The 12,883-nt window shown below is 36.1% G+C and overlaps 2 protein-coding genes across 25 annotated transcripts in view; one reads left to right on the top strand and one right to left on the bottom strand.

Annotated features, from left to right (window-relative positions):
* The window catches only part of GCNT2 (glucosaminyl (N-acetyl) transferase 2 (I blood group)), a 61,592-nt gene that overhangs the window by 29,754 nt on the left and 18,955 nt on the right, over nucleotides 1–12,883 (top strand). For all 6 annotated transcript variants that reach the window (XR_014689568.1, XM_084509423.1, XM_084509422.1 and 3 more), the window contains one exon: nucleotides 12,173–12,210. Coding sequence is in view for 5 of the 6 variants with exons in the window: in XM_084509423.1 (XP_084365549.1) it covers nucleotides 12,173–12,210 (38 nt within the window). In the remaining variant the exon portion in view is untranslated. The remainder of the gene's footprint in view (nucleotides 1–12,172; nucleotides 12,211–12,883) is intronic.
* The window catches only part of MAK (male germ cell associated kinase), a 33,184-nt gene that overhangs the window by 5,372 nt on the left and 14,929 nt on the right, over nucleotides 1–12,883 (bottom strand). For 7 of the 19 annotated variants that reach the window (XM_084509411.1, XM_084509414.1, XM_084509402.1 and 4 more), the window contains 7 exons: nucleotides 12,420–12,587; nucleotides 10,917–11,237; nucleotides 9,780–9,970; nucleotides 9,103–9,233; nucleotides 7,503–7,634; nucleotides 5,542–5,616; nucleotides 2,417–2,545 (listed from right to left, as the gene is read on the bottom strand). In XM_084509411.1, the coding sequence (XP_084365537.1) occupies nucleotides 2,417–2,545; nucleotides 5,542–5,616; nucleotides 7,503–7,634; nucleotides 9,103–9,233; nucleotides 9,780–9,970; nucleotides 10,917–11,237; nucleotides 12,420–12,587 (1,147 nt within the window). The other 12 variants (XM_084509404.1, XM_084509403.1, XR_014689565.1 and 9 more) reach the window with 11 other exon arrangements.

Here is a 12,883-nt window from a genome sequence, read left to right as displayed (position 1 = left end):
CATTCCTAACGTATGTCCTGCCATTCTTTTCCTACTTTCATAGTTCAGTCTTGTTAGTTATTACTGATAGATTTTGTTTTGTTTTAGTTAAAGTGTTATGAATAAAAATAAATGATTGTTTTTGTGCTTGCATATTCTGTTTCTTGTGGAAAAGCATGTATGGTATTTTTCAACACTGGGTTAAACTTGTTAAAGTACAGGTGAGAATCAAGGCATTTAAGAAAGGGGGAACCTCAAGAATCTGAAACTGAGGGTCAGGTCATCCCCATCTCTTTGAAAACAAACACCTTCTCTAATGTTCTTTTTTATTATAAGCTGGTATTCCCTATCTTTCATCAGTATGATTCTGGCATATCCTCTCTGTTGGCAAGGAAGGTCACTTTTCTTGCGTCTTGCATAAGTTTTCTGAACAAAATGCTATATTTTCTATTTAATATATTTAACTTATTGCATTATAAATCTCTGAACAAAGGGAGCAAAAGCAACTGAGAGCCCAGTTTATTTCAGTTTGGATAATAGAAAGCAAAGGGTCAACAAAAATGTTAATGTTCAACTATAGGAGAGAGAAACTGCTGTTTGCTTCACCTTTACCTCTCTTCCCATGCAGGCCTGTGGATTTTAGGCTAAACATGATTAGTTTAAGCAACAGAATTCTTGCTCTTTCTCCAGGACATGGAAGACTTTTTTTAACTGACCTCTGTCTGCCAGCCTTTCTGACTTTTACTACATTTCCATTTCTAATTACAGATTAACACTGAATTTATTTCCCTTTGGATCACTTAAGTAATTTCTTTTCATTCTCACTGTTCTCAGCAATCTAGAAGTAGCTGTGGATTTTGTCCTCCTGTGAACTTCCTGGTCCACACAGTGACGAATCAAAACTTGCACTGGTAAATTTCAGATAATGAAGTGCAGTTTTAGTCTTCCCTGGTGGATTCCTGATCAACCCAGGCTCAGAACATTAATTTAGTTAAGTGTATTTTATATCTGCATGCCATCTCCTTTCTTCCCTCCGTCTCTCCTCAGAAGTTGTTTGCCAGTTCCTAGGTGGGAACAAGTAGCTCAAAAGAGCAAGTCAGCAAAACAGACAGCATGCTTAGGTAGGACCATATCAGATTGGTCTATCATAGGCCCTTCAATTAAACAATTCACTGTCAGTTTAGGGCCTTATTATTTCATCTGAAGTAACTAGAGAAGTATTCTGTTGGGTTTGGACAATGGCGCTAAGTTTTCTACTCACAAACCAATTTTTCCTGAGCACTTCTGTTTGTCTTCTCTGAATCAGGAACATATCAACAAAGAAACATCATCCATACCATAGAATATACAAGGTAACTGTTATATTCAGGATAGTTTCCTCCATTCAGTTAAAAACAATATGAAATCTATCTTTTAATGTGTTTAAGGTAATGTACAGCTAGATCACTAGTATATCATAACTATTCAGAACTGGTCACTGCATTCTTGTTTGGCTTTTACCTTGTATAATGTACCAGCGTTGAGATTTTCACTCCAGAAAGCACTCCTGTGATATTTCAAGGGTATAAGAACAGTGTCACCTACTGAGATGACACTCAGACTTGCATAGCTAACATAGTGAAGATGAAGACACAGTGAAAACCTGTCTTAAATCACCACCACAGAAGCTGCTGACCAACCAGAAAGGGCTAGTAAATAAAAGAGCAATTAATTTTAATTTAGTGCTTGTACTGTATCTGGGACATTATTTGTGAATTTATTATTTATTAAGTCACCTGAGGAAGGTCTTTGCTTTTTTTTTTTTTCCAAATAGTTGAGGCCATTATAAGCATGGATCAGGATCGTCAATTACATTATACTGATGAAATACATGGGTATTTCAAGACAGCCACATGCTACATTAAAGTCACCGTCACGAAAAAATCCTGCAAATCGTTAAATAGGAGTGTTGTTGTTTGTTTTATATTTTTTGTTTTTAACTTGCATTTATCTATTTTTCATACTTACTGGTTGGTGACTAATGTTTCCTAATAGCTACATAAATCATGCAGTTATATTTATATCCAGTCTACATGACCACTTACTATTGAGTTGTGGAGTTACTTTTTTTTTTTTTTTTTTTTTTTTTTTTAGCAATTTTATTTAGCCTGAATGTCTAATAAAAAGTAGTTTAGCAACTTTTCCACAACTGGAATAACAAAAGGGTTGCGCATTTGTTTACTTTTACCTAACATCTAATAGCAGTTGTTTCTTCGGGTATTATATCATGATTCCCTCTAGATACCTGCATTCAAATCATTTAAGAAAAATATGCCTAATAATTTTACTTACAAAACTTGAGGGAAGACTTATTAAAGGATAATAAACATTTTAGGAAGCACACAAAATTAACATTTATCGTTTCCTTAGATATATATGTTAAAAGGATGTTTCTTACCTGATACAGATGGACCAAGAGGAGCTAGCTGTATCCGTTGTCCAGCTGATCCAACTTCTTTTTTATGAAAGGAAGGGATGTATCCTCCTAATGGGTTGTAAGCAGCACCTCCTACAAAGTCAGGATTTCCTGTTGACATCAGAGTTTTAATATTTTCAGTTACATGCAGAAAACCTTGCCTGCTTTTTATAGACACTTCAAAACACCTTTGCATTAACACAAATAACGAGTGTGAGAGTTCTTTAAGAACTCCCTAGTGCTTGCCTATTGGCAAAAGTACTTATTCTTTTCTTTGTATTGTAGTTGGACCCCTTAAGGTGCCTAACAAACTACATTTGCGTATACTCTAGTATGTCTGATCCTGTGACGCAGTAGGACTAAAGACAGAAAAACAGTACGAACATTTCATTAGTACTTTCATTAAACTTCGATCGCACAGCAAAGCTTTATACCGAGCTTAGAGAAGATGAGATCTTACCTTTTACTTACAGTTAATTAATTTACTGGAAGCTAGTTTAAGTATTTCCATATTTGAAAATCGGTGCTCAACAGTAGTCTTGCACTCAACATATTTGGCTTAAGTCTATCCAAAATAGAAACAAAATCCTCTTGTGGTAAGTAGTACCCCGTATGAAGGTGACTTAGCCAGGTTCAAAAATCTTGACCCAGTTCCCCTTGCCTTTGGACTCTGGCTGGAATTTTATTGGGCCTGGTTTTGGTCCAGATCTTTTTTAAAGCAGTGCTACCTTGAAAAGATTGACATAATCATCTTCTTTTGGAAGCTGAGAAACGTCATTCATCTGCACACAAAATTAGTACTGTGTTATTGTACAATAGCTTTGGATTCTGTTATAACTTAACACTGTGCTCCAAGCAAATTTCTCACCTTCTCCAACTGTATCATTATAGGGACAGACTTAAAGACTGTGCTGGCACAACATCTGAAGAAGTGTGCTTTCTCTGGTGTTGAGGTTCCATATTGGGTAGTATTACATTTTATGAATTACTAGATGATAGTAGTTTTGACCTTTATCAAGTGTGAACACTTTTATTAACATTTAGGTTGGTTTCAACCATAGTTCTGGAAAAATACACAATGTGTGAGTTGACAAAGTTTTCCTGTCTCTGGCCCGTGTGCTTGCAAAATGCTCCTCTTCACAAAAACACCCCCAGCTCTCTGTGTTAATATCAGAGCTCAGTGCAGCAGACTTATAAACTGCAAAATTGGTCATCTACCAACCCCCAAAGTATCCTCAGCTAATTACAGCTGTGTTGTGTCATTGTGTACCTTCCTGTTTAAGAACACTAACAAAAAGCATTCAGCTGACTTGATTTCGCCAGTCTCCCCAAGCTGTCTGTTCTGTAAGTCCTGTGAATAGTTGGGTCTCTATGGGACTTCCCTGTGTATAGTTCATGCCAGTCTCCAGTGCAGTAAAGAATGACACAAGAGTCCTGGTGAAAAATAAAACTTTAATAAAGTACTCAATTAAAATATGACTTTCTTGCCGTTTTAAGTTGTTCTTCCTTTTCAGGAATTTGCCTGAAAAACAAAGCAATGCAGTTTTAGGATTACATTCACCTGTCTAAGCACTTCTTAAAATTCTGAAATCTAAAAGTAAGATCATGGCAGGGCTCAGACCTCAAAAAGACTATTCCTGCCTGTTTCTTATCTACAGCTCAGCAAAGTTGCATATCTGTAAACTAAAAAACAAACAAACTGCTGAACCATTTTTTCACTTCCCCTTACCTCTTAATGCCTGATGTACTTTATGAGCCCTTCTTCAGAAAATAGTAGAGGGCAGCCCAGAAGAAGAGTCTCAGTGAAACTGAGAGGTCTGGAGGTACGATCTTTTTGGATGAGAACAAAGGAAGAAAAGTAGAAGTTCAATACAGAGGAGTAACTACAAATATTTTTAAAAAAATCTTAAAAGCACATACTAAATTGTTCCTTACCTCTGACCACTGCTGTACAAAAGGAGTTCTTGCTATTCATCCTTCAGACATGCAGGAGGCCATGATGACAAGTGCAAGCGTGGCCTGGGCAGTATACCCTACCTCAACACATACCTGGTTCTTCACAAAGAATAAAGCCACCGAATCATCTGAGCTGGGTAGTGAGTTGAAGGAAAAAGAAGAGCTATGAATCATTGCAATGAGATGTACCACAAAGGTACACACCTGAGGTGCCAGAAACTGAGGGAGAGGTGAAACATTCCAGCTTAACACTGCTTGCAGTGGAGAGTGTGTTTAGGCACAAACTAGGCTGTTTGGAAACCTGTTTCTACTCTCTTACACTGAGGTTAACTCCAACAAAATCTATGCAATCACAGTACTGTAAAATCAGTGTAATAGATAGAAAATTGGAATGCAGTTAGTGGGATTGGTTCTTTGCCATTATCCAGCAACAGTGCAGTTGCATGCTATGCATTACAATTATGGTAATAAAATTTACTTTATCTTTTAAAGTGCTGAGAATCCAGAAGAAAAGTTAGGAAGTCACTTACTGGAACATTCAGATGTTATATAAAAGACTTCAGTAAGTATATACAGTCAGTTTATTCTTTCACATTTCAAAGAGTGTGCTGATGCAATTCAGGTTGGGCTGCACGTAGGGGGAAATCACTTATCCTACTCAGGTATAACAGCACGCACTTAATTTGGTTTCAAAGCAAATACAAAAGGTGAAACAATTCTGTCAGTATTAAAAACAAAAACAAAACAAAAACACCCAAGAACAGAGGGATCTTAAATACATGTATGTGTTTTACTTGAGTTCATCTGACTACTCCAAAGAGTAAAATTCACAGTAGCAGCGATTTTCCACGCTATGTTACATTATGGTAAATGAGATTGACCTCTGCTGTTTACCTGCTTCTGTGTGTCACAGCAAGAGTTGTTAAAACATAGCTCATTGGTAAGTATAGCCTCTGCCTTAACTCCCTCAGCCTAGAGAGGCTTGGTCTAAAGCAGACATAATGAACAGGGCAAAGTTTGACAAAATAGATTACAACTGAAAATGAAGTATGTGATTATTTGGAATCTGCACTGCAAGTGCAATTTTTAGAAGAAAACATAAAACAAATATGAAATGTGCAAAGAACCAGGCTATAGTTGCTATAAATTACCTTTTGGATCCTCTAACTTTTCATTCAACCTTTCTTTGCATGATAGTTTTTCAATTGGTATAATTAAGTTCTCTTCTGTAGAGAAGAAAATGAAAAGGAAGAAAAAGATGGAAAGACAGAACTTTAGAAAAAGTATAGAAAGAATCTGGCTAGATGATATCAAAGAAATGAGGAAGAGCAAAGCAAGAAAATAAACATCTGACATTTTTCTCATTTCACTTCTATGTTTTTACAAGCAGGAAATGTTACTCTGTCTAGTTATTTTATAAGGGCCATTCTAATAATGGAATGAAAATGTAGTTTACCAACAATGCAGTCATATGCCAATCACATAAATACATAAATTCCTAGTTTAAGCATTCAGGCATATTTGCAAAGCTGACTGATCATAACTTTACCATTCTTCACAAAGCATTTGTAACCATTTGCTTTCATCTTATTTCACCCTAGGGAAATGTCATGGGTAAGAAAAATAAAACACTTAAATAAACTAAATTTAGTTACTAGCATACTACACAGCAGTGTCAGTATTCAATCCTGTCATTATAAAACAAACAAACATGATTGAAGTGCTATATTACCCTGATCTGTGCTCCAACTATTCTTGTTTTCTGTGTGTCTATCTTTAACGTTGCTTCCTGGGTATACGAAATATACTATTATTTAAGATGTTGATGGAAATAATACTAAGAATTTTCAAACACATGAAATTATCAGTTTTAGATTTTTTTTTTAAATTTTTTTTAATTATTATTATTTTTGGTAGATACTCAAAGTAACCCAGTAAGACAACAGGGGGATTTTTACCATTAAATTAACTTAGATGAATGCTATGTTCTAATTCAGTAGGTAGCTGTCTAGCTTTCTGATACATTGTTTCAGAAACAGCTCTTGACCTTTTTGTGCCTCTTTCAAATGCAAGAGCATTTTATGAATAAACTAATTAATTCTAAGGCACCCTGACACAATGTTTCTGAAAATAAAAAGGTACATATCATAATTGCTTGGAAAAAAAAAAAAGTCTCTTCTAATCCAGGGGATGCTGTTATTTTTCCATTTCCTGTCTTTCACATAATTTCAGATGAATGATTTATACCTCACCTGACTTCCAGAGGGAGGATCAGTTCTGATGACACTGCAAGATGGCTACTAAAGTTCTGTTAAAAAAGAGCTGGGGTGTAGCATCTGCATGTAAAGAAGCTTTCTGAAGTTCTTGTATAAGCACGTTAGGTTAGGTGGTTTATTGGCATCAGTGAAGTTGGGAGTGACAGTGGCTTCAAAGCTGTTAAAAGTTACCTCCAATCACAGGGTGGTGGGAGTACATAGATGGTGTGTATGGCTTGGTGGTCAGAAGATAGGTTTTAGTCTCAAGTCAATGAAATCTTAGGTAAGTCATTTAACTTGTAAGTGTTAGTCTTCACACTTTAAAACACTGATAGCAGTGATTTTTAAAAAATGTAGCACAAAAGGCACCTTTCTACAAGTGCCTTCCTGAAAGAAGAGACTTTTCATGCAGCTACAAAGCTGGTAGATTACTGAATAACTTGGTTAGAATATTAGACATCATTTTTATTATACGAGCTTACCATTCATCACCTAGTTTCTTTTTATATACGAGACTGCTGTTTTATAGTGTTCCACATGACACTGACCAGGCAGTAATGAGGTCAAACTACTTGCTTGAGTTAGCACAGTACAATAATTGGTCTAAGAGGATTACAGAAAAAAATTTGTCTTGACAGAACTTTATTCTAGGAGCTAGTCTATACTCCCTTTGTGCTATGAAATCAAAATAAATCACTTATGTATGAAAAAGTTTTTAAGAGTCTGTGTTTAAATAAGAAAAAAGAAAAAAGCCTAAAACCTAAGCCTGACAACAGAAGTTAAACTAGAAGGTCTTAAGTAAATTAATTAAATGAAGTATGATGAAATACAACACGACCATTTTTATTACACATTACCTGTATTATTTCTGTTGAAAGACATTCCTTCTCCAAAATGTGCCAGTGGTTTAGAAAATAACTGGTTGTTCCAGGTTCCATGAGATCCTTCTTTATTGACTGTTACTAAAGAGATGTTCTTAGGGTTTACACCTTAGAAAACAAATCACGGCAAATTTTATTAATTTAAAACATAATTCAACCAATGAAAAACAGTCATTTCTAGAACCATGAAACAACACTAAATTATTTGTAGCATAATGTAAACACCATAAATGTAAGTCAAAGAACAATGTCCATTGATTAGTTTATATTCCTCTACTATGAAAATTGGAGGTGCCGATCAAATAATTCTTTTCATGCTTTCAGAGATGTTTTACTACAGTTATTTGGTTCCTATAAAATCATAAGCTCGTTATTGATATTTTTGACTCTCAAACAATTAACAGAAATTAAGTAAATTATTGAAAATTTGAGTTCTCAAGGCTGAAAAACTATATCTTCAAAGAATAAGTTTAAAAGTAGGACAAAGAGGTTCTTGCTACTTCACCATGTTATGAGCTTTACGGGAGTTAATGGGATTACGCAGTAGGAAAGCAGCTCCCAGAGCTAGTGGTGATAGAACTAAAGTAATACGGATAAATACCAAATATGCTCCTTGGAGTTATTATTCTCTTAAGTGCTGGAATTACTACATACATATATTATTTTTTTTTTTAAACAATGCCTTTCTAATTGAAAACTAATAAAAACAGATGTATTGGAAGCATACTTAAAAATATAAGGAATATAGATTCATTTTCCATTTGTTACCTCTAGACAAGGAAGCTTTTTTTCCCCCTCCATTTGAACAAACTCTTGAGTCCTAGGGAATCCTATTTAGCATTAAAGAAGTGATTTCATATTTAGAAGGACTGGACATACATTAGCTGGACTAATGAATTCCTGAGAAACTGGGGATACACTATAATAAAACAACTTGCCTGGCAATCAGGAGCCAACTAAATGCTCACTGTGGATTACCGTAGATGTCATGATACACTTACTGGAATTGTCTATTAATTATCAATGTTATCTTACGGAGAATAAGTGCCTTAGGAAGGGAAGTCACCAGGTGTGAATTCCTACCCATGCAAGTGGCTGGTATTTTTTAGTACCTCCTATCAAGGGTAACTGCACTTAACAGAATTGGAAGTTCAAAAGAAACAAAACCTCCTTGTATTGCAAAACTGAGGAAGGTGCATATGCACTACAGATGGATAGTTTCTTCACTCCTTGGGTACACTTGCTTATGGTCAATCAGGATGTATTCCTAGGCATCCAAGAGATATTGAATTCATATTACTGAGGGTTTCCTATGCTACTGACTATAAGAGGGCCTGTGAATGTTTATGATGTACAAGCAGAGTTGGTTGAGCTCCCTTCCACTTTTACATAGCCAGGACCTTCTGCATCAGTTGTGGTGAGATATGTTCTTGGAAAGGCATTCAGCCCAAAATTTGAAAATTTAGCCTGGGTATGAAAAGCAAAATTATCCAGTGCAAAATCTAAAGTTTAAATGTACTGTAAAAATGTTGTTCACTGCTTATGTTTTCCATATTGTGTTGGCTTTTCCCCTTACCAGGTAGATATCTTGATTGTCTTAGATAGTACTGTTTTGCTGATGTATTTGATCTTCCAGAATCGTTTCTCATCAAAACCTTATTTTCCCCTCCTGGCTGGATGCAGCATGCAGCATTTGGTTCTGGAATGCTGAAAAATCAAAACATTCAAACTATGTGGCCAGCGACTCCACCTCAGAACAGCACAAGCTGATGCTAGCTTGAAGAATACACTGCTCTTCTCTTAGCCTGATTTCATCATTAGACTTTGGTCCTACAGAAAGTAACAGTCAAGTCTCAAACCTCATGAGAGTTTTAGATGAGAATATGGAGGAAAAAAAAAAGTGTATCCAATACTACAGAATAAAAAGCAACTGTGGGTAACTTGCAGAACTTTCCCTAGCTCAACTGATAAAGGAAATGAAGTAAATCTAGTTTATATGATTACAGTAAAATGCAGTTTCATAGAAACAGGATGAACATATGAAATGTACAGTGCTTAAACATAAATATGGATATTACTGGTGTCACATAGATACCACACCCAAAGCTGGCCTGTTCATACAGCTCTTTGCATTCTTGCAGAGCTTGAGTGACTTAAATTTTAGCAGATCTGTTTTAACCAACCTATAAATCTACTGGTTATTGTGTACATAAAAAAAAAAAAAAAAAGTGATTATATAATTAAAGGACTTACCTAAAAAGGCATTCCTTGTTTTTATTTTCTTTTAACAGTGCAATGCTAGGTTTTTTTGAACACGACATTCCAAATTCAGCATTGTCCAAGTCATCCAAACTATCCATAGCCTTTACCAAAGTCTGACCCCATCGCCTCCTGCAGCTTTTAGGACCTACTGTGCCATTCTGAGGGCCACTAGCTGCTTGTTTCTGTTTTGAAAAAAAAAAAAAAAAAAAAAAAAAAAAAAAAAGCTTTAAATAAATTCTAAAACTTAATATTTTTACATCTAGTTTACTTCAGACTACTACTTAAGAACATTGAAGAATTTTTCCCCATTGTGTTGTGCCTGTTTTGGTCACAATGTTAAGAAAGATTTTAAGCACAAAACATGTAACAAAGTTGGCAGGTATTTTGTGCGTAGCTCTTTTAGACTGTCACCTTTCAATGGCTTAAGTCTAGTTGAAGTAGTTAGGTTAATGTTCTGTATGCAGGCCAGTTCAGCGCTTAGCCTCTGTTGCTGGCATCTTGCTGAAGTCTCTCGCTGGCAGTAGAACAACTGTCAGAAGCAGGGCACAGGGGTGCAAATCATTCACAGCAATCATGCTCAGGGTTCGGAGTACCGATTTCCATAACGCCAGAGCAAATGCAATTTTCAGAAATTAGAGTCAGGTTTTCCCTTAACATTATCTACCAAAGAATTACTACTTTATAAAGCTATCTTTTCATGCGACTGTAGTTTGCCGTCCACTATTTTCTGGAATACTTGTAATTTTTAGCATACTCGCTCAGGTACTTTCCTGCTTGAGACAACCACAGTTCTCATTTCCTATTTCTTTTTCGTATACCAACAATATTTTTGTGAGTTGTTTCTCAAAGGTCAATAATGATAGCTGTTGTAACTACATTACTGCAGAAGCATGTCAGGAAAGGCTATTGTAAGAGAACTTACATTGTTGTTGTAATTAATGTATTTTCCCAATTTGCTGTAAAATTTTAATAAGTAATTAGCTATATCCCTAGTTAGTCCTGAATTATCAACTTGTATTTTCTGTAATAAAAAGTACAGCTACTTTCAGAGAATGACCAGGTTGAATACAGTAAAATCCTGCAATAAAATCACCTGTCTAAGTTAGGTATTTACTGAAGGCAACTTACTGGTGATGAGTTTTTACTGATAGTCGGAAAAAATGGTTGTGCCTGTGGCTGCTGCTGTTTTGGTACTTGCTGGTTAGCTGTATTCTGAGGTAACTGAATTTGCTGAAGTGGCTGGTGGTTAACCTTTGAGAGGGGCTGTGGCTGCATTTGGTCAGGTACATCAGGTGAAGACAGAGGTTCTGGCTTGGATACTGCTTCCAGTTTGGGTAAAGTTGGCTTTGGTTCTGTTGGCTGCACTGGCTTAATAGGAGTCTGCTTCTCCAGGTATTGTGGAGGAGGTCCTAACATTTGGCCAACTTGAAAGTAAGGATACTTCAGAGCCTGGAGAAGAAGATATAACTTACTAATTATACTTAATAAAATTGACTTTGGTAATTTCATCAAGAATCTAATTATGTTTCTGAAGCATTCAAGCAATCTCTTCAGCACCAAGGCAAGATGGATGTGTAATTAGATCTTATGTATAGCTAGCTCTCAGTTCAGCATTTTAAGCGCTTCCCACCGTTTAACTTAACAAGATGGATCCACTTGGACATGTTATAGCAGTCATGTCCTTTTCTAAATTCTTTTATTTCTAGATTTTTTGGAGTCTGAGTTTTGAGGTGCATTTTACATTCAACTCCATTCTACATTCGCGCAGCAACAAATTTCAATTTTAAAAACAGGTAGTTTCCACCACAGTACAAAACCCTCACTGCTTTATTGCATGCTTCCCTGCTAACTATCTTTCATACCTTATTAACACACCAGCTCTCAATATGCTCTCATTGCCTGCTTTGGATTGTTAGTTCTCAGCGATGTTTTGCCTCAGCTACACTTGAGAATTGCTGTGTTTGTACACATTTTTGCGAATGTGCATTAAACTCTCCCTTTTGCCTGTGGATTACACAACTACTGCAGCTGCTTCCTTGACAACTCACTTGGGTAAAACCTGGTTATTTGCTTTCATAAAGTGCCATGCAAGAATTCTGAGTACAGATGTATAGCATCAGACTACAGTTAGATCTCAGTGACTGTAACAATAGAAATGCTACATAAAGTGGACAGATATGGTTGCTCTGCTTTGCACCATCTGCTTAACCACTTCTGAATCACTTACATTACATCCACCTATACCTTGCATTATGTTTGTTTCCCGACAAAATTCTCCACATTGCCCTTTTGTACCTTCTAAATAGTATTGCATTAGGTATAAATACTCAAAAATCAGTAGAATGTACACATCTTTGAAAATTGTATACTTTTTTTTTTTTTAGTTAACTTAAAGAAAACCTGTGACCTCTGTGACCTACTGGTATGTTCTTTTCAAAGTTCTTTCTTTATCACTTCATACAGTTTATGTCCCATCTCCTAGTGAAAAGCAATCCCTAGCTCTTCCATATTGCATTCCATCTGCAGCCTTACAAAATCAAAGCTTTACTTTTACTATTCCCCTCCATACAGACAAGTGATGAAAATCAAGTGGGGGAATTGACTTATAATTACAATTCAGGAAGCTCAGACCTGACTTGCTGTAGGTCTCTTCTTTGGATTCCAGTTCAGCATATCAGTCATAAGCTGTATGGCTTCATTGCTTGCATTTGGGATAAGAGTTTTTAGGCTTATAGGGACACACTGTGGGAAACGGAAATTCATAGTAGAAGCAAGGTGGTATCCTTCTGGCCAGTCACTCTGTTTAAAAGGAAAGAAAAACAGTATAAATAAATAAATAAAAGGATGAAGACTATGCATACTTGAGGTGTTCGATCAAATCAACTTTTCTGCAGTATGGTCTCACTTGGACATACTCTCTTGGAAGGAGAAGAGATTGCAGCACTAACAGGAGCAGTAATGCACATCCCAACTATTACAGAAATAAGCTCTAACAGCTGATTTCAATGCATTTCTCTTCATACTAGAGGTGAAACCCTTGCACCAGCAGACCATGGCTGTGCAGCCACAATGCAGCCTATGCAACGTACCTGCTT

Source organism: Aythya ferina (assembly GCF_964211825.1).
Source record: "Aythya ferina genome assembly, chromosome: 2".
Lineage (NCBI taxonomy): Eukaryota > Metazoa > Chordata > Aves > Anseriformes > Anatidae > Aythya > Aythya ferina.
The sequence above is the reverse complement of the archived record's forward strand: the minus strand, read 5'-3'. Positions and strand labels throughout refer to the sequence as shown.